At 42.6% G+C, this 26813-nt stretch overlaps 1 protein-coding gene across 2 annotated transcripts in view; it reads right to left on the bottom strand.

Annotated features, from left to right (window-relative positions):
- Positions 1-7070: 7070 nt before the first annotated feature.
- RPGR (retinitis pigmentosa GTPase regulator) overlaps positions 7071-26813 on the bottom strand; it is a 56464-nt gene continuing 36721 nt past the window's right edge. Inside the window, exons 13-17 of one of the 2 annotated variants that reach the window (XM_064151929.1) lie at positions 25491-25556; positions 10693-11049; positions 10446-10485; positions 9206-9294; positions 7071-7564 (exon numbers count right to left, since the gene is read on the bottom strand). In XM_064151929.1, coding sequence (XP_064007999.1) covers positions 7340-7564; positions 9206-9294; positions 10446-10485; positions 10693-11049; positions 25491-25556 — 777 coding nt within the window. In that variant the 3' untranslated portion in view covers positions 7071-7339. Of the gene's footprint in view, positions 7565-9205; positions 9295-10445; positions 10486-10692; positions 11050-20667; positions 24451-25490; positions 25557-26813 lie in introns of those variants that run through there. The other variant, XM_064151928.1, reaches the window with a different exon arrangement.

The following is a 26813-nucleotide window of genomic DNA, read 5'->3' as shown; positions in this document are numbered from 1 at the left end:
GTGGCCAATCTCTTTTTGGTGGTCCACAGCAGTAAGACAAGGAGCAGCAGGTACAGACTTCAACATAGAAGGTTTCAACCACAACATAAGGGGAAACTTCTTTACAGTGAGGGTGACAGAGCACTGGAAGAGGCTGCTCAGAGAGGTTGTGGAGTCTCCTTCTCTGGATGTGTTCCTGTGCAAACTACTCTAAGTGATCCTGCCTTGGCAGAGGGGTTGGACTCGATCTCTAGAGATTACTTCCAACCTGTAAGGTTCTGTGATTCTGTGATGGACAGGAAAGAAACACCAGAGGCCACCCTACAAGAAGGCAAAAATGCTAATGGAAATTTTTGTTCTGTAAGTCTAAATAAGAGAGATATTAATCAAGTAGTTTCTTGTGTGAAACAATAATCTTTAATTATATCCTGATAGTCTTCTCCCTTAGGTCACACCTAAACTTACATGTTGCAGTCCTTGACAAAAATACAAAGTTGCATAATGCACTGGCAGTAGAAATAACGTATTTTAGGGAAAGGAAATGCTCTTCAGGGCAGAGCTCTCTCTGTGTTCTGTCCCTACACTTGTGATCTGAAGACATCTCTTAGGCTTCTCCTGGTTAGTGGTGATTTCATGCCGTCCCTTCCAGCAGTGGCACAGAAGAGAGGGTTAGGCTAACTTTCTATTTCTCCATGACTGAAACCCTTACTATGGAAAATTTCCACGTGAAAGTCTGGGTCAGGCACATACATAGCATATACAGAGTATATATACATCACAAGTCGTTCAGAACACCAGCTGCCTTTTTCCCTTTCCATCTGGTGAGGGGTACGTGTCCTACTCACCAAGTGTCTTGGCCAGCCAGAAACCCAGAAATTATTGGGGGGAAGACAGTATTGCATTCCCAGTTAGATACTGACTGACACATAAGTACTTGGTATAGCAGCAGATACATGGTTTAATAAATATATTGAAGATCTGGACATGAGGAGGAAGTTCTTCACCATGAGAGTGGTGAGAGCCTGGAATGGGTTGCCCAGGGAAGTGGTTGAGGACCCATCCCTGGAGGTGCTTAAGGCCAGGCTGGATGAGGTTCTGGCCAGCCTGGTCTAGGGTAGGGTGTCCCTGCCCATGGCAAGGAGCTTGGAACTAGATGATCCTTGTGGTCCTTTCCAAATCTGACTGATTCTATGATCAAAACCTAGGAGGATGATAGTAGGACTTCAACATCTTGCATACAAAGACTAAGCGACTGGAAGCTGTTTAGTCTGGAGAAGGCTGAGAGGAGATCTTATCAGTGTCTACAAATATCTGAGGGGTGTCAAGATGAAGGTTATGGTCTCTTTTTGGTGGTGCCTAGTGATAGAAGGAACAATGGGTGCAAGCTAGAACACAGGAGAAGACACTTCATTATGGTGAGGGTGACAGAGCACTGGCACAGACTGTCCAGAGAGGTTGTGGAGTCATCTTCTCTGGAGACTTTCCAATCCTGCCTGGATGTATTCCTGTGCAGCCTGCCCTAGGTCATCTTGCTTCGGCAGGAGGGTTGCACTCAATGATTTCTAGAGGGTCAGCCCCTAAGACTCTGTGAGCCTGTGAATACCTTCTCAGTGAATCTCTACCTAGTTTGTGAACAGTCACGTAAGATAAGCTTGTGTACCCTGATTATCAGGGTACACACAGTGGTTTCCCAGCATGATATTAATTCACTTTACTTCAACTACCCTAATGTCAACAGTGTGACTTAAAATCTTCCCTACGGACAAGGATTTGGTGCAGTTTGGATATCATACAGCTATTTCCTGGAATAAAAAGGGAGAGGTTGCACAAAGTTCATGGGATAAATGATTATCTTTGCTTGTACAGAATGCTGTCTAAACAGCTCGTGCTCTCCTTTTCTGCTTGAATCACCACACACTTGCACAGGAATGGTAGCTACATAAATGAATCCTGTGCTTCCCAGAAGTCTCTCATCATTCATATGAAAATACATGGATGTAAATAGGGATTTCACATCAGGTACCTGTTTGAACATTCATATATATATATATATATATATATATATATACTCATATATACACATGTTTACATTTACATATATACACACACAGAGATGGAATTGCACCCCAGAAAGTCAACCAGATCCTGGGCTGCATCAAGAGAAGTGTGGCCAGCAGGTTGAGGGAGGTGATTCTCCCTCTCTACTGCACTCTGGTGAGACCCCACCTGGAGTACTGCATCCAGTTCTGGAGCCCTATTACAGGAAAGAGCTGAACATGCTGGAGTGCGGCCAGAGAAGGGCCATGAGGTTGATCAGAGGGCTGAAGCTCCTCTCCTATGGAGACAGAGAGAGAGCTGGGGCTGTGCAGTGTGGACAGGAGAAAACTCCAAGCAGACCTAATCATGGCCTTCCAGTATCTGAAGGGGATCTACAGGAAAGCTGATGAAGGATTTTTTAGGATGTCAGGTAGTGATAGGACTAGGGTGGATGGAGCAAAACTAGAAGTGGGTAGACTCAGACTGGCTGTTAGGAAGAAGTTCTTCAGCACGAGGATGGTGAGACACTGGAACAGGTTGCCCAGGGAGGTGGTGAAAGCCCCATCCCTGGAAGTTTTTAAGGCCATGGCTCTGAGCAGCCTGATCTAGTGTGAAGTGACCCTGCCCATGGCAGGGGGGGTTGGAGCTAGATTATCCTTGATGTCACCTCCAACCCTGACAGTTCTATGATTCTAAGTTATCCATATATATGTATGCAAGTTGCACTTAATACCACTTCTGTTCAGATCATAGAATCATAGAATGGTCTAGGTTGGAGGGGACCTCAAGGATAATCCAGCTCAAATCCCCCACCAGAGGCAGGGACACCTCCCACTAGAGCAGGTCACTCAAAGCCTCATCCAACCTGGCCCTGAACACCTCCAGGGAGGGAGCAGCCACAGCCTCCCTGAGCAACCTGTGCCAGTGTCTCACCATCCTCACTGTAAAGAACTTCTTCCTGACATCTAGTTTAAATCTCCCCTCTGCCAGTTTAAACCCATTACCCCTTGTCTTGTCGTTACAAGACCTTGTCAATAGTCGCTCCCCAGTCCTCCTGTAGGCCCCCTTCAGATGCTGGAAGGCCACTACAAGGTCTCCTTAAATCCTCCTCTTCTCCAGGCTAAAGAGCCCAAACTCTCATAGCCTGTCCTCATAGCAGAGCTGCTCCAGCCCTCTGGTCATCTTCGTGGCCCTTCTCTGGACTGGCTCCAACAGTTCCATGTCTCTGTGCTGGGGGCTCCAGAACTGCACACAGCACTCCAGGTGGGGTCTGAGGAGAGCAGAGCAAAGGGGGAGAATCCCCTCCCTTGCCCTGCTTGCCACGCTGCTCTTGCTGCAGACATGTGCACCTAGCCTTAGTCTGTGTATCAGAACCTGACCACTGCACATCCATGCAGAACTGAGACATGCACGAGTGCTTCATTTTCTTGCCTTTGCGTTTTCACACGCACGTCTAGTCTGAAACTTTTTAACTGCACAGTATGAACGTGCCAAGCTAGCAGAGCTTTCTAACGCCACAAGCGACGTGCCAGAAGAATTAAAGCTTTCAGGGAATGTTGAATCAGTAAATTCGACCCCGAGCGAGTATGTTTCACTGCTTTCCAGGGGCCAGGGGAAGGAAAATTTCTGGCTCTAGAGACGGTGGGAATTAGACAGCGACAACTTCCGAGGAGCACAACCTCCATCTAGTGGTAGGTTCGATGATGGAATAGTAGGAAACCTGTCCTGAACCGCTATGCTGTTGTATGACCGAGCTGTGACATCTAGAAATAAAGATCTAAGTTGATGTCTTGGGAGAGTAAAAAAAAAACCAACAACAAACAAGTCCCCACAAACAATCAATCAAACAAAACAAAAACCAAAACTCCAAAGACAAACAAAAACAAACAACAGAGAAAAATGACCTATACATCATAGAATCAGCCAGGGTTGGAAGGGACCACAAGGATCATCTAGTTCCAACCCCTCTGCCATGGGCAGGGACACCCTACCCTAGAGCAGGCTGCCCACAGCCTCATCCAGCCTGGCCTGAAACACCTCCAGCAATGGGGCCTCAACCACCTCCTTGGGCAACCCATTCCAGGCTCTCACCACTCTCAGGCTCAACAACTTCCTCCTCACATCCAGTCTGAACCTACCTATCTCCAGCTTTGCTCCATTCCCCCTAGTCCTGTCACTCCCTGAGAGCCTAAAAAGTCCCTCCCCAGCTTTTTGTTGGCCCCCTTCAGACACTGAATGGCCACAATAAGGGCTGGTCCTACAACTTCTGCAACTCATCAGTTGAAGAAAGCCTTTCAGTAACAAACTCCCTACATTTTTCATAAGGATTGTTAATTTGTTGTTGCTTTTTTAAGGTTTAAATTAATATATATGTAATTGTAACTTCTTTTATTTGCTGGATCTTTTTTATTGCTGAAGAAGACATGTTAAAAAAAAAAGACATCTGAATGGATTCATTTGCTCCTGCTCCTTCTGAAACAAAGCTTATGGATCAGGTAGATGAACGTGCAAGTGCCCCAGATGCCTTTAGTGTGTATCAGACTAGAAACATTTAAATAAACTTCTGTGGCATTAGGTTTAAGAGAAATTCCTGCTTTAAAGTAGTATTTTTTTAAATGAAATTAATCCATTATTTTTAAAGAGAATCTTTCCTTACAGTAATTTCTGTGGTGAATCTCCACTTTCAAATAGTTACTTCAACTAATGAGGACACTATTTACTTCATGTCTTCCTTTCCACTTCTTTGCTATTCACAACAGCATCCGAGTGGAACACAAACCAGATGTGCACTCAGGAAAACAAGAAAATATGTAAATATAATGCACTTTGAAAAACAGCTTATGGAAGGGTCATTGCAGAACTCAGAACAACCACCCAAATAAAAACAACAGAAACAAAACAATCTTAATTAACTTTGGCAAAGGAAGACCCAAGCATTCAAGTTTTTAGGATGATGCTTAATGTAGTGCAGAAGAGGTCCCGGGAAGGGATCTAGGCACTGCCTTACAGGGATAAAGCATTCAGGTGAATCAGCTTCCAGACTGATTAACAACTATGTATGTTACATAAAACTTAACCAACTCTGAAACGAGGGAAACTAATAATCTGAAGGCAAAATATGCCCAAAGGCATACTAAAATGTGCTTGCATGTCAGTGAAATTGAATCGCATTTTTCAGAGTTTCTGTTCCTTGCATTCTGAAAAGTACTCAGTTTAGAAGTAATTCATTATTTTATAGGTGAGCTAGAGCTTGTGCACATCCTTAAAAACTAAGCCCATTTTAGCATGCTTAGTTTTCAGTTTAGGGGGAAAACAGACCCTGGATCACATTCATCATGCTAAGCGTTATGTTTCTTATTCCCTTGGACTACATTTTCAGTAATCTAATGTTATTTAGAGGGAATGATGGTAATTAGAATAGTGGGGTTTAATTAGAAGAGTGGGTTTGTCACTTCTACTCCTTGGACTAATTCAGAAAACAAACATTCTGATTATCTGTAAGAGTAATGGGATTCATTTCTCCTGCTGTTCAGTCTCCATGCTGCATGAGAAAAACATTACTATTTAGCCCATAGTGATGTTTAGCATACCAATGTACTCCAGGTTACATTATTTTCCTGTAAGAAAAACTTCACTAGAGACTCATTAAGGTATGGATGTTCAAAGAATGTAAGATGAGAACCCCAATGTAACCACAGTGAGGATGTCCAGTTTTTATTTGGCCTGATTCTGTGAGGGGAAAAAGCCTCATCAGCTTGCTCTCAGCAGGAATGAAGGTGTTCAGTATCTCTCAGAAATGAATCACAGGATCACAGAATGTCAGGGGCTGGAAGGGACCTCCAAAGATCATCCAGTCCAACCCCCCTGCCAGAGCAGGATCACCTAGAGCAGGTCACACAGGAACGTGCCCTGGCATGTTTTGAATATCTCCACAGAGGGAGACACCACAACCCTCCTGGTCACCCTGTTCCAGTGTTCTGTCACCCTCATAGGGAAAAAAAATCTTCCTCATGTTCAGATGAAACTTCCTATGCCTCAGCTTCCACCCATTGCCCCTTGTCTTGTCATTGGGCATCACTGAGCAGAGCCTGGCTCCATCCTCTTGGCACTCTCCCTTTACATCCTTATAAACATTTATGAGTCTCCTCTTCTCCAAGCAGCAGAGCCCCCGCTCCCACAGGCTCTCCTTTTAAAAGAGATGTTCCATTCCCTTAATCATGTTTGTGGCCCTGCACTGGACTCTTTCAAGCAGTTCTATGTCTCTCTTGAACTGGGGGACCCAGAACTGGACACTACTCCACATGGAGTCTCACCAAGGCAGAGTAGAAGGGCAGGAGAACCTTTCTTGTCCTACTAGACACAGCCATTCTAAGAAACCCCAGAATGGCATTGGCCCTCCTGGCCACGAGAGCACACTGCTGGCTCATGGTCAACCTGCTGTCAAATAGGACTCCCAGATCCTTTTTCTCCTTTGTGCCCTTCCAACAGGTCAGAAAGGTTTTCCAAGTCCCAGTTTGGCAGAATACTCACGTACATACTTAGACTACTTTTAGGGATTGTAGTGGGTCTGCTGCCAGATATGAAACCAGGCACTTCCTTAAGTAACTGCCTCACTAATGGCCTGCGTGGACTACCCAGGGAGGTGGTGGAGTCACCATCCCTGGAGGTGTTCAAGAAAAGCCTGGATGAGGCACTTAGTGCCATGGTCTAGTTGACTGGATAGGGCTGTCTGCTAGGTTGGACTGGATGATCTTGGAGGTCTCTTCCAACCTGGTTGATTTTCTGATTCTATGATTTTATGTTAACTTGAATGTTTCATTGCTGTTTTTGTGACCAGAAGAGGCACATGCATGTCTAAGTAGCCGAGTGCCCTCTTTAAAATGTGAATGTTAACATTTCCCCTTAGTTTGTCAAATCAAACAGTATATCTTACATCAAATACTCCAATTTTGCAAGAGCATCATGCTGTACTCAGTATAAATGTCAAGTGGTATTCTGTAAGCTGGAACAGAGTAAAATTATTTAGCAAATAAAACCCACACAAAATGCCTGTGTTCAACTTTTCACATAAAAAAATATATTTTGTTTTACAAGACCAGCAGTTAAGGCCACAGAACTCCAGCCAGATGCTGATAAGCCTTATCAGCTGCAACTATTAAAATTACCAATAAATAGCAAGAAAATGGTCAGCATGTTTGAAATCACAGCAATCAGCTAAATCAAAAGTGCAACCATCAACACTTCCAGAGAGTCATAACTGGTTTCAAGTAAAAATTGCACTGTGTGCTTTAAAAGTGTCACATTCTTACATACTATAGCAGTGTTACAGTAATATACAAGTAGAAGATTTCATCCTTCTGTCCTGGTTAGTCACAGTTTCCCTGGAATTCTCCAGTGTATGATTCTGGTTTTCATCTTTACTGTCTTCGCCAGAGCCATCTTCCTTTTCTCTTTCTTCTTCACTCTGCAATGGCTTTCCAGATTTATCTTCCTGTCTGCCACACTCATTCTTCTGGCTTGTCAGTGGCTTCCGCTTAAACAGGGAGAACTGAAGTAAAAAAACAAGTAAATAACACGCCCCAAAACACTTAGCTGTGAAAATCAAGGTTTAAAAACCTCACAAAGCCCTTTGTACACACCAATGCAACTTCTTCCTTGGTAAAATAACTGATTTCTCAAAACCAAAATGACTACTGAAAAAAAAATCTGAATGGCAAACCCTCTGCTCCAGTGTTTGATATGCATCAACACAGCACAAATGAACCAGAGGAGTTGAAGTTACTGTGTTTTGTCAAATTACACGCTTTTTACAAGGTGCACAAAGTACTGCAAGTGGTGCAAAGTTATTTCTTTCAAATGAGACTCTGAGGCAAAAATTTAGGCTCAGCTCTGCAGAGCCCCAGAGCAGTAAATGCTTAATGCGCTTCACTATATCCACACGTGTAGTTCCACTGAAGTTCATGGCACTGTTTTCATGTCGGTGAGATTGCAGAGGTGCTCCAATTTAATTGGTACTTAAGGGCTTTGTTCAACAGGAAACACAGCAGCCAGTCTCTGCAGAAGCCTTTGGATACTAAGCCTGTAAGAAATTCCATGTAAGCTGCTCCCTAACATGCATATAAGTATCTAGATTGATCGATCAATCTCTGAGACAGATATACAGAGAGATATAGATTTATATAGATAGGTATCTCTCTCTCTCTATATATATATATATAGAGAGAGAGAGAGAGATCTGTCTCTATCTATATCTATATATCTATCTCTATCTATATAGTTAAATAGATAGAGATAGATAGATGGATACCTATCTCTATAGCTATATATCCATATGGATATGGATATATAGGTAGATATAGATATATAGATGTATCTCATAGAATCATAGAGTGGTCTAGGTTGGAAGGGACCTTAGAGATCATCTACTCCAACCTCTCCACCCTGGGTAGGATGCCTCTCAACTAGACTCTGCTGCTCAAGGCATCGTCCAACCTGGCCTTGAACACCCCCAGGCAAGAGGCATCCACAGCCTCCCTAGGCATCCTATTCCAGAGTTTTACCATCCTCATACTGCAGAACTTCTTCCTAAGATCCAGTCTAAACCTACTCTTCCTCAGTATAAAATCATTCCCCCTTGTCCTATTGCTAGACACCCTGATGAAAAATCCCTCTCCAGCCTTCTTGTAGGTTCTATTGAGGTATTGGAAAGCAGCTCTAAGGTCCTCACACAGTCTTCTCTCTCTTCTCTAGGCTGAACATCCTCAGCTCCCTCAGCCTATGCTGACAGCACACACTAAATCAGTGCAAGCTGGAAATAGATACAAAGTCAACTGATGCAGCTGCTGCTTTCAGATTCCTACAGGAATCAAGTCCTAAGTTTTCAGCTCACCAAAGTCTGATGTGAGCAACAACCTGTTATTTCTGTGGGCATGCTGTACACAAACAGGTGATAACAGGCTTTAGCTCATTTCTTCTGACTGAAGTACTATGGTTTATTTTAATAGAGCAATTCTTTGGACAATTCCAAGTTATTTTATCACAAAATAAACCCAAATTTTAAACAGAAGGAACAGGCTGCTCAACAGTTTTAATTATTCATGCAGATGAGGTAAATTGAGGTATTCACTTCAGGTGGGTAACTGCTTGCTTGGTCACTGGTAAAATCAGAAGGACAAATCAGGTCACCTACCTTCTTCCTCCCAACAATTCCTCCAATTGTTTGGTCATCAGCTTTCTCTGAAGAATTATTCACAGTGTGATTATCAGTGCTTTCTTTGTCTACAATAACAGAAACCCTTACATTAGCTTCCCTCTGGATCTTGCAAATTACAGCAGAAAAAAAACCCCAAAATAACATCTTCTTCTAATAAGAGTCCCTAAAAATGTGGATCATACAACAAAGCTTTTATGGCAGTGACATATAAAACGTTCTGGCTTCACACTCATAGTTCCTTCTTGCTGACAGATGACAGTGTTTTGCACAATGACTTTGAAAGTAGACTCCAATTTGGAAAAGCTGACTTCCAAAGGCAGGAGTTATGGTTCAGCATGAATTTTATTCCACAGAAACAATTCTGGGAAAGGAAGAACTTTTCCATTTGAGTCGATGTTCATGTGTTTAAATTTTCCTGTATCCCCTTTAGGATGCCATAAATTTAGAACTTCCAGATCAGTGGATAATGGAAAAACATTTAAGCATCCATTCTTGACAAACTATTTCCATTAAAGTATTGCAAGTTAGTGGTGTAGCTTCTTCAATATTAAGGCAGTAGTCATTTTGTTTAATGCCACATTTGGGGTTTTTTTCTTTCAAAAGAACAATTCTAGATCTTTCCAGAATTCCTAAGTGGTTTTTTTTTCACTCATCTTGCACACAGGACAGCCAGCTTCATGCTCCTCAGCTTTTCTGAAGGCATATGCAATTCACACTGCAGGCCACATCTAGACTTCTTCAGTATATCTGAAGAGTGCTCGGCCATGAACTTATTTCACCTAAAATAATCTGTTTGTGAAGGTAATGAGGAAGTGCCACTTGACAGAGATCAGAAAGACCTCTGACAAGCCACTATGCTGAAGTGAAGAAACACAGCACCTAAAGAAGTTGCTTGAGAGAGACATTACAATTGTGTGCCACTGCATGTCTAGAGCTGCTCTTGGCAAGTATGACACAGTCCTGCTAAGACAAAGTCCTTCTTGTGGATTTCTTCCAATACATAGTACAAGTATTTTCTCTTTCAAATTATGAATAATTAGTAATATTTTTTTGCCTCTAAATTTCATCACCTCTCAAGAACTGCTTTACCAATAACTGTATTTTTTCAGCATGTTTATAAGAAGAGATTGTTTAGAGAAGCTTCATCTTTTGCAAAGGTTTTATTTGTTTAACAGAATGTCCGTAACGGTCCAGTTGTTAGGAATTGTATCCTTACCCTGTTGAATGATGGTCTCTTTCTGAGTAGTCTCTTCTGGCTATATAGAGACAAAACAATGAAACCTCTGCTTTCAAACATGTTCAAAAATGCTCAACCACAAGCAACTATTCTGTGTTCCTCCTTCTACCATAGCCACCCCAAACAACAACAACTTTGCATTTCAAAAGCATACATTCAGACTAATGTGATTTATAGAACTCAACTCTTTCAGACTCCAGTAATAAATAGGAATAAATGATTTTACCTCTATGGTTTCCACAGTGTTATTACTGTTTTTCTCTCCCTCTGGTGTTTTACAACGTTTCTCTTTTTGACATTTCACATCTGTTTCTCCTTCTTTCTCTGTTCCTTCTCCTCCTCCCACTTCTTCTGCTTTACCTTCTTTTTCTTCTTCTTCTTCTTCTTCTGTTTCTACTTCTCTTACTTCTTCTACTTCTGCTTCTTCTTCTGTTTCTACTTCTCTTACTTCTTCTGCTTCTTCTTTTTCTTCTGCTTCTTCTTCTGTTTCTTCTTCTGCTTCTTCTTCCATTTCTTCTTCTACTTCTTCATAATCATCATCATCATAATCATCTGTCTCTTCATCCCCAGACAAGTTTTGTTCCTTTGACAAAATGGCCAAAACACAGTTTTGAAACTCATGCTGCACAGTGGTATCATGGTCCTCATCCTATACCAGTTAGCTATACATCATAATTGGACTAAGAAGATATCATAGAATCATAGAATCAACCAGGTTGGAAGAGACCTCCAAGATCATCCAGGCCAACCTAGCACCCAGCCCTAGCCTATCAACTTGACCATGGCACTAAGTGCCTCATCCAGTCTTTTCTTGAACACCTCCAGGGATGGTGACTCCACCACCTCCCTGGGCAGCCCATTCCAATGCCAATCACTCTCTCTGGGAAGAACTTCCTCCTAACATCCAGCCTATACTTCCCCTGGCACAACTTGAGACTGTGTCCCCTTGTTCTATTGCTGGTTGCCTGTGAGAAGAGACCAACCCCCAGCTTGCTACAACCTCCCTTCAGGTAGTTGTAGATATGGCAAGGATAGAGCAAGGGCAAAGAAGCCTTCGTCTGAGGCTTGCTAATTGTAACGAAATTTGACAAACAGAGCTGCAGTGAACACTTGGAGTGTGGCTGACTTTTATGTTTGGCTAACTTGTGTCTCCTTAATAGGAAAGCAAAAGTGATTTGCCATTGGAATGGGTTGCCCAGGAGGTGGAGGAGTCACCACCCCTGGAGGTGTTCAAGAAAAGACTGGATGAGGCTCTTAGTGCCATGGTCTAGTTGATTGGATAGGGCTGGATGCTAGGTTGGCCTGGATGATCTTGGAGGTCTCTTCCAACCTGGTTGATTCTATGATTCTAAACAAACTTCTATTTTCTAAACAAAATACTCATTTAACATGTTTGAAATATGTGTAATTAACACAAGCAATAATTCCAACACTGAAAAAAAATTAATTAAAATCTGTTTCCCGAGATAATGAATTCAACAACACGAGATACAGTGTTGGGATTAATTTGATTTAATACAGACACTGTAATTAGAATTTAAATTGGTTTCAGCTTAGGATAAAACTTCAATCTACCAAAATTAAATGGCCTGGAGCATTTTAAAATAAGTTGTAAAGACTGCAAGTGTTCTTTTTGTAAAGAACTTATAGGATCACGGAAAGTTAGGGGCTGAAAGGGACTTTGAAAGATCATCCAGTCCAACCCCCCTGCCAGAGCAGGATGCCCTAGATCACACTGGAATGCATCCAGGCAGGTCTTGAATTCATCCCCAGAGAAGGAGACTCCACAACCCCCCTGGGCAGTCTGTTCCAGTGTTCTGCCACTGTGAAAAAACTCTTTCTCATGTTTACATGGAACTTCCTATGCCTTAAATTTCATCCACTGCCCCTTGTCCTGCCATTGGGCATCACCAAGCAGAGCCTGGCTCCATCCTCTTGGCATTCACCCTTTACAAATTTATAAACATGACTGAGGTCACCTCTCAGTGTCCTCCTCTCCAAGCTAAAGAGACCCAGCTCCCTCAGTCTCTCCTCGTAAGGCAGATGTTCCACTCCCTTAATAATTTTTGTGGCTCTGCACTGGACTCTTTCAAGCAGTTCCCTGAGGTCCTTCTTGAACTGAGTGACCCAGAACTGGACACAATGTTCCAAATACAGCCTCCCCAGGGCAGAGTAGAGGGGAGGAAAAGGAAAAAGAACCCATTATACCTTTGTTACCCTGCTTGGTCAGATTGCCATTATTATGCTATTCATGTGTTATAACAGCAGGAAACAGTATTTTTTGAGCAGAAACATTCCTCCTCTCATTGCAAAAGTACAATGGCCTAAACTAAGCCAAATATTAATTCCTGGCCTCACCAGTACTGAGCACAGAGGGATGATCACCTCCCTCCCTGTTCCTGTTGGCCACAGTGTTTCAAATACAAGCCAGGATGCCACTGGCTTTCTTGGCTACCTGGGCGCACTGCTGACCCCCAAGTGCCTCTCCAAGCTGCAGGTTTCCAATCACACATCCCCAGTTCTGTCCTACTAGAGATACCCTTTGTATTTTAATAGATGAATCCTGTGGCCACTAATCTCTGGAGAATTTGATGCTACTAATTAAAGCAAATATATATCTTTATTTATGTATTATATCTGTATTATCTGCATATACTATGTCACATGCTTACATTATATAGGTATGTATAATCCCTGCATTATTCACCAAGCTTTAGGCAGCTTATTTTCTTATTCCACTCTAAATTCCTGATTCACAGGAAGATAATGCTGTAAGAATAACTGAAACAGTGTCACCACAAAGGCTGAGATGCAGAGAACCTGACTTGGCCAAGGTCACACACAGAAAGTGAAAAGTAGTGAAGAACACACAAGTACAGATATTTGAAACCACTTTCATTTAAGCCTGAGATTCCATTTTTCTTCAAGGACAAAGAAGTGCTCAGCACTACAAAACCACCTTACAAATTTTGTACCTCCAGTATAATAAATCAAAGCAGCAGAACATTGGTCTTCAAAAGATGACCTTGCAGACTAAACAGACTGCACAGGCTTAGTATAACTCTTCTAGAAGTTTGCTTTAGTTTTTCCATGCATTCGGGATGGTTTTCCTGGAAACAGGAGATTCTTCAGGATAAAAAGAAACATGCCCAGCAGAATGAGAGAGGTGATTCTGGCACTTTGCTCTGGTGAGACCTCACCTCAACACAAGGACACAGACCTGATGAAGCAGGTCCAGAGGAGGGCCACAAAAATGATCAAGGGGCTCTGCTATGAGGCACAGGCTGAGGAAGCTGGCACACATCTTCTGGTACATCTCTGCTAGAACACCTCTGCTATGAGGACAGGCTGAGGGAGCTGGGGTTGATCAGACCAGAGGAGACTTCAGGGAGACCTAATAGTGACCTTCCAGGACCTGAAGGGGGCCTAGAAGAAGGATGGAGAGGGACTGCTTAGAAAGGCCTGCAGTGATAGGATGAGGGGCAATGGTTTGAAATTAATAGTAGATTTAGATTGGATGTTAGGAACAAATTCTTTACCAAGAGAGTGGTGGAACACTAAACAGGTTGCCCAGGGAGGTAGTTGAGGCCCCACCCCTGGAGATAGTCAAAGTGAGGCTCAACAGGGCAACCTGTTCTAGCTGAGGATGTCCTTGCTGACTGTAGGAGAGTTGGATTAGATGATATTTGGAAGTCTGTTCCAACCAAAACTATTCCATGATTCTGTGATGAATTTTGTGCATCTGAGCTTCATGACCTTACTCAGTTTTGGCCAAAATAGTGCCTCAGTGGGTAATTTAGTGAGTTTAACTGCTACTGCTGCCTTTCTCTGTGTATAGATTACTATGGAATAAAGACATTTCTGGATGATCTTGAAGGTATCTTCCAACCTGGTTGATTGTATGATTCTATGATCATCTAGCCCAACCTAGCACCCAGCCCTATCCAATCAACTCGACCATGGCACTAAGTGCCCAATCCAGGCTTTTCTTGAACACCTCCAGGGATGGTGCCTCCACCACCTCCCTGGGCAGCCCATTCCAATGCCAATCACTCTCTCTGGGAAGAACTTCCTCCTAACATCCAGCCTATACTTCCCCTTGCGCAACTTGAGACTGTGTCCCCTTGTTCTATTGCTGGTTGTCTGGGAGAAGAGGCCACTCCTCACCTGGCTACAACCTCCCTTCAGTTTGAAGCCATTACCCCTTGTCCTATCACTGCAGGCCTTTGTTAACAGCCTTTCTCCATCCTTCTTGTAAGCCTCCTTCAGGTACTTCAAGTCTGCCTGGAAAAAGAACCATGCCTGATTTTTCAGTGCTGGAACATTTGTGAAGGCTAGAACGGGAAATATCTTTCCACTTGACATTTCAGGCCCCTGATAATAAATTATTTCCTAACGATGCACGGGGGTTTGAGATAACATTTGTTGCTGAGACATTATTTGTTTACAATTTCTATAGCACGAGGTTGCCAAGCAAACCCTTAATAAGTACAGTGATAAAGCATACTTGCTTTTTCTTTCGGCAGTGAGGAAACAAAGCCTCTGTGGCATTCAGCAGAGCGGATTTTCTGAAGGCCACAGCTATCTCTCCCAAATCCTTTCAACATGCAAAAGCTAATCTCTCCTCTCACCACTAAAATATCTGACAAAGTGTGCAGAAATACTACAACTTAGTGAGTGGCTAAGACCTCCTCAGAACTTCTCTGAGGACTTAACTCTAGGTTTGCCATTTGCACAAGCAAAAGATTCGTTTGGTTTCTTGCAAAGTGCCATGGTGCTAAACACCATTTCTTATCTGAATGGCACACTCAGAAATCAGCTGAGAGTTTGCCCTTTCACATTTACTTTGCCTTTTTTTTCCTTTGCCTTTTTACAGATCTAACAATATTATTTTGCCTGCAGATCCTGTTATTTCTGAGCTTGGTTCTGCTTCCAGTAATACTCGTGATAAAATTACAGGCAATGCAGAGAAGCACAGGTTGAGTTCACAGGTTCATCAATCCAGTCTGTAAGTGGTAAGAAAAACCTCAGACTGCAATTAAAAAGCTGCTCTGCCTTTAATCATTCTCCTTTGTTTTAGAGTATTTAATAATACCTTTGTTAAATGACTAAATTCACACCACAAATACCATTAATGGAAAGAGAATGTTCTTTGCTGTGTTGAGATACAAGATTGCAAAACTTGAGGGGGGTGGCCAACAGCCTGTCAGGCTGTGCTGCCATCCAGCAAGATCTGCACAGGCTGGAGAGCTGGGTAAAGGCAAACCACATGAAGTTCAATATGGACAAATGCAGGGGGCTGCATCTGGGGAGGAATAAAAACAGGCACTAGTACAGGTTAGGAGCTGCCCTGCTGGAAAGCAGCTCTGTGCAGAAAGACCTTGGAGTCCTGGTGGACAGCAAGTTCTGCATGGGCCAGCAATGTGTCCTTGTGGCCAAGAGGGCCAATGGCATCCCGGGGGGCATCAGGAAAAGTGAGTCCAGCAGGGCTAGGGAGGTTCTTCTCCCCCTATGCTCTGACCCACTAAGACCACACCTGCAATATTATGTCCAGTTTTGAGCTCCCTAGTTCAAGAGAGACAGGGACTCATGGCATTGCTGTTTCCCAAGTGCAAGACTTTGCACTTGCCCTTTGTTGAACTTCATTCCATTTCTCCCTGCCCAGCTCTCCAGCCTGTCTCAGTCTCTCTGAATGGCAGCACAACTGCATAATGTAATCTAAAAGTTCTTTGCAAAAACACATACTAGATGCTACATGGTTCAAAGAAATGAAAGAAAGAAAGAACAATGGCTGCTAAATATAACAGATACATCTGCTGAATTATTGAATACACTGAATACATTTTGTATACTGGATGACTGCACATGAGAACACTACATGCTTGCTCTATTCTTCTGTTTCTTGCCAGGCATTCACCAGTAGTCTGTGGTAGAAAAAAAAGATGCTAGATGAGACAAGACCTTTGGTCTGAGCAGTTGGCTGTAGTCTATGGTAGACAAAAAAGATGATAGACTAGACAAGACCTTTAGTCTGAGCAGTTGGCTGTAGTCTATGGTAGGAAAAAAAGATGCTAGACAAAACAAGACCTTTGGTCTGAGCAGTTGGCTGTAGTCTATGGTAGAAAAGAAAAGATGCTAGACTAGACAAGACCTTTAGTCTGAGCAGTTGGCTGTAGTCTATGGTAGGAAAAAAAGATGCTAGACAAAACAAGACCTTTGGTCTGAGCAGTTGGCTGTAGTCTATGGTAGAAAAGAAAAGATGCTAGACTAGACAAAACCTTTGGTCTGAGCAGCTGTCTATAGACTATGGTAGACAAAACAGATGCTAGACTAGACAAGACCTTTGGTTTGAGCAGTTGTCTATAGTCTATGTTAGACAAAAAAGATGCTAGACTAGAGAAGACCTTTGGTCTGAGCAGTTGTCTATAGTCTATGGTAGACAAAAAAGATGCTAGACTAGACAAGACTTTTGGTCTGAGCAGCTGTTGTTGGGTTTTTTTTTTTCCTCTCTCTTTATTGCAGGATTTTTAGTAGTTCAGGAGTACTCATGCCATGTGGCTTAAGGACTGCACAGAAACCTTTTTGTGTCTCACAACAAATGCTGAATTTCCAAAAAATTCCAAACTTTATAAACTAGTATGAGTTAAACTACATAAAATTCAACTTGTTATGCTAATGGAATCCCAAAGTCTCCTCAAAGCCCAAAAAAGATTGGACCAGTGTGCAATTTATGTAACAACTCTGTGGAAAGCCCTTAGAAGTGCTGGAGCAATACTCCGCTTTTCCCTTACCACAGGAATGATCCACAAAACAAGATCAGTTCTACATCCAATGGATTTTCATCCAGACAAAACAAAGGGCAGGAGATGTCCATAATTTGGTTTCCTTTATTCTCCTTGGAAGTTTCATGCTATCAGCACATAGTAAGAGAGGAACAACAAATGCCCTTGTGGCCAAGGGGGCCAACGGCATCCTGGGATGCATTACGAAAAGCACGTCCAGCAGGTCAAGGGAAGTTCTCCTCCCTCTCTGCTCTGCCCTGGTGAAACTACACCTGGAATGCTCTGTCCAGTTTTGGGTTGCCCAGTTCAAAAGAACAGGGATCTGCTAGGGAAGGTCCAGTAGAGAGCCATGAGGAAGACTGGGCATCTGTCCTGTAAAAAATGACTGAGGGACCTGGGCAGTTCAGTCTGGAGAAGAGAAGGCTGAGAGGGGATCTGATCAATGTCTGTAAATATCTGAGGGGTGAGTGTCAAGATGAAGGTGATGGTCTCTTTTCAACAGTGTCCAGTGATGGGACTAGTCACAATGGGTACAAGCTAGAACACAGGAGGTTCCATCTCAATGTGGAGAGACACCTTTTTTACGGTGAGGGTGATGGAGCACTGGAAGAGGCTGCCCAGAGAGGTTATGAAGTTTCCTTCTTTGAAGACTTTCCAAACCCACCTGGATGTGCTCCTGTGTGGCCTACCTTAGAGGATCCTGCTTTGCCAAGGGGGCTGGACTCAATCTCTACAAATCCCTTCCAAGCCCTAACTGTTGGAGCGAGTCTAGAGAAGGGCCACGAAGATGATCAGAGGGCTGGAGCAGCTCTGCTATGAGAACAGGCTATGAGACTTGGGGGTCTTCAGTCTAAAGAAGAGAAGGATTTGAGGAGACCTTGTAGTGGCCTTCCAGTATCTGAAGGGGGCCTACGGGAGGGCTGGGGAGGGACTAATTACAAGGTCTTGTAGTGACAGGATGAGGAATAATGGATTTAAACTGGCAGAGGGGAGATTTAAACTAGATGTTAGGAAGATGTTCTTACAGTGAGGGTGGTGAAACAATGGCACAGGTTGCCCAGGGAGACTGTAGATGCTCCCTCCCTGGAGATGTTCAAAGGCTAAGTTGGATGAGGCCTTGAGCGACCTGTTCTAGTGTGAGGTGTCCCTGCCTATGGTGGGGGGTTGGAACTGGATGATCTTTGAGGTCCTTTCCAACCTAAACCATTCTATGATTCTGTGATTTATATGTGGAATTGCTTCAAAGTGCTCTCACTTCCCCCCCTCACTCCCTGAAGTATTCTTTTTCGCAGTGGTTTTCTTCCAAAGCTGAATTTTAGAATCATGAATAAGTAGATGTCATATCCCACAGATACAGTTTTAAGCTTATAGAAACACTCTTCAACATTAAGTTTAAACACAGCAACACCTTAATCTTCTCTAAAAAAGATAAAATAACAAAGCTTAGTTCCACTTAGTTTCAAACCTAAGTCTTTTCACAGCAGTTCAGTGATGATACTGCACTGCTGCAAAATACCTGAGGACTACATTGTTAGAGAGAGCTGTTTGTCTTCAGAAAGGAAATGCTAAAATATAACCCATTCCACTGGAATTGGAAGATACTTCCTGTCTTCCAAAGGTTTTTACACATGCTGATGCCAAGACAATGTATTCCAGGAATTTCCAAAGCTTGAAACAAACTTCACAGTGACAAAATGCAGTGAGGGTAGTAACTGATTCAGACACGGCATGTGACTTACCTTCAAATGTCAAATATAGGAGGGGGGACTAAGGTAGGAAGGACAGAACTGGACTAGAATCTACTGGAAAACTATTCATCTATCCCAGCCTTCTTAGAAAATAAATTCTGGAGACATTGAGTCAAAGAGAGTTTAATGCCAGCATCTTACAAAACAACATTTCATTACCTCAACCTGAGTACCGACTCCATTAACACTTTTGTTGACTGATATTCACTCATTTTGATTCCTTTCTTCTCCTCGCCTCATTTTCAAATAGGATTTAAATAAATGTTTTTTTCCAGACAATGTCAATGCTGAGATCTGTTTACAAAACTTTCTCAGACCACATAGTAAGAGAGGAACAACAAATGCCCTTGTGGCCAAGGGGGCCAACGGCATCCTGGGATGCATTAAGAAAAGCACGTCCAGCAGGTCAAGGGAAGTTCTCCTCCCTCTCTGCTCTGCCTTGGTGAAACTACACCTGGAATGCTCTGTCCAGTTTTGGGTTGCCCAGTTCAAAAGAACAGGGATCTGCTGGGGAAGGTCCAGCAGAGAGCCATGAGGAAGACTTGGGCACTTGAGCATCTGTCCTATAAAAAATGACTGAGGGACCTGGGCAGTTCAGTCTGGAGAAAAGAAGGCTGAGAGGGGATCTGATCAATGTCTATAAATATCTGAGGGGTGAGTGTCAAGATGAAGGTGATGGTCTCTTTTCAACAGTGCCCAGTGTATTTTAAGGAAACTCCAGAAATAATAACATCCTTCATCTTTTCCAAAAAGAATTCAGACTTTTGTGCCACTTTCTCTACTCTTCCATCTGGCTTCTTGGTTTGTTACACTGCCCTCCTTTTGGTGATTTTTAGGAGGATAAAACATCAATCTCCTCCAATGAGGAAATGTCCAATGTCCTGAAAACATATACACATTTCACACTGCAACAAAGTGCACATATTCTTCTTCTTGAGAACTGTGCTAGTTTGAAGCTAGCTAGAATGTTTTGGTGAGAAGAACTGCATCACAGGCTGTGAAAGGGAAACAAGGGTGATGTCTACTTCACTCATAGGTTTGCTGAGATGTATAAGAACAAGAATCCAATCATAGATAAGGGAATCGCTCTTAGCCTGAGCTGTGGGCTGAATTTTCTCTCTAACATCACCCTTCGTCTCTCTAATTAATCCATTTTCTTCCAGAGCCAGCTGAGTCTTGTCTGGGTGATTTCCAAAGTGTGTGTGGGGGCAGGTAACACCCAAACCATCACAAGAACCTTAGAGTTAGATGACTGATGTAGTCTTCTGTAGGCAGGCATGGAATCTTCTGCGTATTGTACAGTATAAACAAGTAAAGAATGGTTTACAGGTGTCTATTTTCAAACTTTTAATTCTATCTAACCACCAAATGTCATAGTAAAAAATTACCTCTGTGTCTGATGTAATCTAGGGCAGATAATTAGTCTTGTGTTTGTCATGTTGCACATAACTGTGTGCTGTCACCAAAATAAGAAGTAAACCATAAGGCCTCTGAAAAAGCCCAGGCCAACATTTACCCAGGTCTACACATCCATCTATTGATCCCACTTGAATTTGGCAGCTTGTCCTTTCTTTACATTGAGTATTCCAACATTTGAGCAGTGTGTGAACAGAGCAAAAGCAGGAGGAGTGAATATGAACTGATACCCAGGTTTATAAATATGTCTCATTGATAATGTATTGACAGTCCCATCACATAAGGCACATTAACAAGTTGCCCTGCAACTCAAGTGGATATATTACCTTAAGGAACTTGACTCAAAGGCAAAGAAGGTTACACTCTTACCATGTATAGTTCCTGTTGTCAGCATGACAATAGAACTTGATTGAGGGAGATGTGTTTTGCCTCCTCAGTGGTTTAAAAATATGTCATATGTGATAAAGATGATTGTGTAAATGACTGTATCGATCATATAATTGATATTATTCCTCTTATAAAAGCTTCCCAAATCTAAGAAAAATAGTATAGGAAAGACATAGAGCTTGTGGAGTGTGTCCAGAGAAGAGAAGTGAGGCTGGTGAAGGGTTTGGAGGGCATGTTGTGCAAGGAGTGGCTGAGGGAGTTGGGGTTGTTTAGTCTGGAGAAGAGAAGGCTACAGGGAGATCTTATTGCTCTCTACAACTACCTGAAAGGAGGTTGTAATGAGTCTGGTGTTGGTTTCTTCTTCCAAGCAACTAGCAATAGGATGAGAGGAAATGGGTTTAAGTTGTGCCAGGGGAGGTTTAAAATGGTCATTAGGAAAAGATTCTTTACTGAGAGACTGCTGAGGCTTTGGAACAGGCTGCCCAGGGAGGACGTGGAGTCTCCATCCCTGGAGGTGTTCAAGAAGCTGCAGACGTGGTGCTTCAGTATATGGTTTAGTGGTCATGGTAGCTGGGTTACAGTTCAACTCAACGATCATAGAATCAAGCAGGTTGGAAGAGACCAAGATCATCCAGTCCAACCTATAAAGGTCTTAAAGGTCTTCTCCAGCCTTAGTGATTCCAGGATTTTCTTCACTCTTCTTCAAGCAATTGGCACTTTAAGTATATGCATCATAGCACACTTTGACTATGTGAAGTTTTTTATGTAATAAAAATCAATTTGTCATAGTTCCAAAGTTTCCTGAATAGGCTTCAAATGCATCTCCAGTAGTCTATGCTACTTCAGTGTTAAATAATGAGGCAGCACATTGTTCCAAAATTGCTCTGAATTATGTAAGCCATTTGCTACATGCTGTTTGGACTGCAGTTTTTGTTTAGAACTGTTTGGGAAAGCAGGACTCCCTGGCTTCTCCGGCTTCCTGCTTTTGCTTTTCTTTTCTTGAAGCTTATTATTATACCTTTTTCTTTTATCTTTTGCCTTTTCTTCTTCCTCTTCTGTCTCATCCTCTTCTTTCTCCTCTCCCCCAGCCTCATCCTCCCTTCCTTCTTCCTCCTCTTCCTCTCCTCCTTCTTCCTTTCCCTCTCCTCCTTCTTCCTCCTCCTCTTCTTCTTCTTCCTTCTCCCCTCCTTGTTCCTCTTCTTCCTCTCCTTCTTCCGCCTCTTCCTCTTCTTCTACTACATCCCCTTCCTCCTCTTCTCCCACATCCCCTTCCTCCTCCTCTTCTCCCACACCCCCTTCCTCCTCTTCTCCCACATCTCCTTCTTCCTCTTCTCCCACATCCCCTTCTTCCTCTTCTTCTCCCACATCCCCTTCTTCCTCTTCTTCTCCCACATCCCCTTCCTCCTCTTCTTCTCCCACATCCCCTTCCTCCTCTTCTTCTCCCACATCCCCTTCCTCCTCTTCTTCTCCCACATCCCCTTCCTTCTCTTCTTCTCCCACATCCCCTTCCTCCTCCTCTTCTCCCACATCCCCTTCCTCCTCCTCTTCTCCCACATCCCCTTCCTCCTCCTCTTCTCCCACATCCCCTTCCTCCTCCTCTTCTCCCACATCCCCTTCCTCCTCCTCTTCTCCCACATCCCCTTCCTCCTCCTCTTCTCTCACATCCCCTTCTTCTTCTCCCACATCCCCTTCCTCTTCTTCTCTCACATGCCCTTCCTCCTCTTCTTCTTCTCCCTCTACCTCTTCCCCTTCATGTTCCTCTTCTTCCCCTTTTTCTTCTCCCTCTTCCACTTCTTCTCCTCCCTCTTCCTCTTCTTCTCCTCCATCTTCTTCTCCCTCTTCATCCTTTTCAAAACCCTCTTCTCCTTCCTTCCCCACTTCCTCATGTTCTTCAACCCTTTCTCCCTCTTTCCCATCTTGTTCCACTTTGTTTTCTTTTCCCCAGTCCTCCTCTTCCTTTCTTTCATCTTTTACTCCCTCTTCTGCTTCTGCCTCTGACTCTTCACTTTCCTCATCTTCTCCTTCCTCTTCCACTTCAGCATCCTCCTTTCCTTCTTTTTCCGCTTCATTCTTCCCCACTTCCTTAGTCTTCCCACATGCATCTTGCTCTCCCTGTTCTTCTTCAGATACCTCTTCTTCCTTCCCTGCCAATGATTCTTCAAACTCATCCTCTTTATCTTTTTTATTGTCCCTTACTTTGCTTTCTTCATTTTCATCTTCTCCTTCCTCCTCTGCCTCCCTCTCTTTTTCTTCTTCCTCCTCTTTTTCTTCCTCACCCACTCTATCTTCACCTTCCTCACTCTCATCTCTTCCTTCACTTTTAACTTGGTCCTCTTTTTCTTTTTCAGTGTCTTCCTCTTTGGCATACTCTTCCTCTTCCTCCATATTCTCTTTTTCTTCCTCCATCAACCTGCTTTCCTCATCTCCTTGCTCTTTGCCATCTTCCTGATTAATCTTCTCAGTCTCTTCTGCATCCTCATTCTCACTCTCTCTTTCAGCCTGTGATTCCTCTCTTTCATTATCTTCCTCACTATCTTTTCCCTCTTCCTCTTCATCTCTTTCCACTGAAACTTCATCTCTATCACTGGTAACCCCAGTCTTTTCTTCTTCCTCCCCTAGTTCATGTTCACTGTCAACTGTTTCACCTGATTTTTCTTTTTCACTCTTTTCACTGCTTTCACTCTCCTGCTCTTGATTAGATTCCTCCTCATTCTTAATTTCTAAGTGCCCATCGTTGTCATATTTAGCTTCAGAATTTGTTTCTTCCTCATTCAAGCTCTTTACATCAGCCTTTTCTACAAATTCTTTCTCAGTGTTTGCAGCTGGAATCTCCTCAATCTCACTGTCTTCTTTCTCTAAGTCCAGATCTTTCACTTTTTCTACTGTTTTCATTGCCTTGTGCACCTCTCTGCCTTCATAGTAGTCCTCTTCTTTTACTCTACTCTTAAGTATGTATTTTGCAAGATCATTGCTACTTTCCTCACTGGAAAATGATGACATAGTTACAGCTATTTGCTTCAAAACGTGATCCTTTTTTTTCAATGCTTTCTGCCCTTCACTTCCTTCTCCTCCGACACATTTATCAGACTTTTCAACAAGATCCTCTTTTTCATGTCGACTTTCTACTGCTTCTTGTTCTTGCTTCTTAACAAGATTGTTTTTTTGTGCTATTAATGAATCAGTCTGGGGCTGATCCCTCGATTCAGAAGGGAGTACATTTATTTTAAGGGATTGCTTAGAATTAACAACTTTTGACTTTTTACTGGAAGAATTTGGGTTCGCAGTCAAAATTTGGTTTTCAGTGGGAGGATTATAAGTTGCAGCCTCTCTGACAAATTCAGGATTTTCCACATATTCTGTTTCCCTTTTCATTAATCTGTGTTTCTCCCTAGTCATTTGTTGAACACCATTTTTCAACCTACTAACCCTTTGAGCATGCTCAGATGTCCCTTTCCCTGTGTTTTTTTTGGCCTCAGGCTTCCCTACAAAGGCACTACTGTTTTCTAAACCTTGTCCCAGTGATTCTGAACGTGAAGGCTGCTTTTGTAAAGAGGCAGAGTCTAATTTTGAGCCCTCCTTCAATAAATATGAATCCTTGGTTTTCAGCCCACCCTTACCATCTCTTTTCAGTTTCACATTTTTATTGTTCTTCTATTCCACATGAGAAGCAGAAAATTAAAAAGAAAGAAGGAAAGCATTAAAGACAAATGACAGCAAAATAAATTAATAAGCTTACAAAAACATATGAATAAGAGGAGAAACTATTTGTGCAAGGGGACTAAAAAGGCAGTCTAAAAGGTAGAGTGTTTCACAAGAAACTAACATCCAAGTGCACGTATTAGAAGAATGTAAGAGTCTGTTGATTGTAAATGTACTACTACACCTTTTTCACTATCCAAGCACTCAAAAGTGAATTCAGGAAGAACTGTGCAGCCAGAATCATGTCCCATAAGCTACAGCACATGCAATGCATGGGGCTGTGTGAACAGTTCTCTTACACCTTCCTCCACCTTTCCTCTTGGAGAAGCTTCTGATGCAGAATTCTGAAAATCCATTCACTGCATCAGAAGTTTGAAAGCCTGCTGTCTTTCTGCTTTGATTTTTACAGACATTTAACAGATTTCCCAGAATATCTAAAAAAACATCTAAAAGCAAATCTTAATGAACCATATCAAACTGCTGAAATATTAGGAATCACTTTAGGAGTGAAACAGGTAGCACAAAAGCATTTTAGTTTCAGAATTAAACCCAGTGTTACTGCTCCTTTCAATATTCCCAAAGGTATTAGCTGTAAATTAACCCTTTGCTTACATTGTGTCCCAAAAGTCAATTAAAATGTTTTAATAGCAGCAAATCAGTAGAGATGTTGTGTAATAGCAGCTTAACTTGCAAAGTGTATCTGATAGAACCTTGTTTCTTACACTGGTGAAGTCTTATATACTCTCTTCTCAAACTACACTGAATATGAGGAGTTCTATATGCCTGCATAAATTCTCTCTGACTTCAGTCAGCTTCTTAGAGTTTTACCATGTGGATATTCAGGAAATTAGCAAAAGGAGGCCTAGAAAATTTACCAGGCTTTCTTAAAACTCAAAGCAAAACAACAAAGCACAAGGATACTATAGGAATCATAGAACTTTTAAAGACCAGTTTAAGTAATATACAGATAGGTGTATGATTAGTTACAGTACCTTTTGTTTTTGGAGTGGTGATAATTCTAAGGACTGGTCATGGGGATTCAGTTTCATTGCATGTGTCTGCAAAAAATAAGACCTTTATGTTAAAAATGCATCCTGTCTAAGAGGGAAAGCAGCATCAAAGCCCAGTTCTACTACAGAGCACTGGTATATGAATAGTCTCTAGAACAGGATGCTCAGGATGGTTGTGGATGCCTCCTCTCTGGAGGTGTTCCAGGCCAGGCTGGATGAGGCCTTGAGTAGCCAAGTGTAGTTGAGAGGTGTCCCTGCCCATGGTGGGGAGTTTGAAGCAGAGGCTCTCTAAGATTCCTTCCAACCTAAGGCATGCTACAACTCTATGATTTGAATATTATTGCACAGTTAGGCTGAGACAAATCTGTATGAGATGTATGATAACTCAACTGATATGCTTGTGACCAGTTCTGGGCCACTCAGTTCAAGGACAGGGAACCACTTCAAAGAACCTAGCACAAAACCACAAAGATGATTAAGGGAGTGGAACATCTCCAGCCAAGGGCGCTGGGTTCTATGGCTTGGAGAAGAGGAGACTGAAGGATGACCTCATTCGTATTGCTAAAGATGTGAAGGGCAAGTGTCAGGAGGATGGAGCCAGGCTCTGCTCAGTGATGTCCAAAGACAGGGCAAGGGCAATGGGTGCAAGCTGGAGCACAGGAGGCTCCAGATGAACATAAAGAAAAACCTTTTCACTGTGAGGAAACAGAACACTCCAACAGCCTGCCCAGAGAGGTGGTGGAATCTCCTCTGGAGACATCCAAAACCGGCCTGGACACCTTCCTGTGTGACTCACTCTAGGTGATCCTGCTCTGGCAGGGGGAGTGGACTAGATGATCTTTTGAGGTCCTCAATGTTCTGTGTTTCCCCTTTCACTCCTTCATTTACTGATTAGAAAGAGAGAGAGTGGTAACAAGCTTAGATGTTAATATCTAAACTCTGTTTACAGAAACTGAAAGCCACATGCCCTCACGCTGGGTACAAAACCAATGAGAAGTAAGTCTAGCACAGAAAGTGTGCAATAAGTTATATATAAAGCCTCAATAAATAAATGAAGGCAACACTATATCATACCTGGGAACTCTTTTTTTTCATTTTTGTAAAGGAACATGAATTTTTGTAACTGTTAAACAAATGGAATGCAGAAATTGATAAATTACTGTTAAGTATAAATAAGAAGGCTGCTGCTGGTCTCTTCTCTCAGGTAATTAGTGATAGAACAAGAGGGAATGGCCTCAAGCTGAGACTGGGTAGGTTTAGACTGGACATTGGGAAACATTTTCTCCCAGCAAGAGTGGTCAGCAT

The sequence above is a fragment of the Pogoniulus pusillus genome, chromosome 12 (genome assembly GCF_015220805.1).
Source record: "Pogoniulus pusillus isolate bPogPus1 chromosome 12, bPogPus1.pri, whole genome shotgun sequence".
In the NCBI taxonomy this organism is placed as follows: Eukaryota; Metazoa; Chordata; class Aves; order Piciformes; family Lybiidae; genus Pogoniulus; species Pogoniulus pusillus.
The sequence above is the reverse complement of the archived record's forward strand: the minus strand, read 5'-3'. Positions and strand labels throughout refer to the sequence as shown.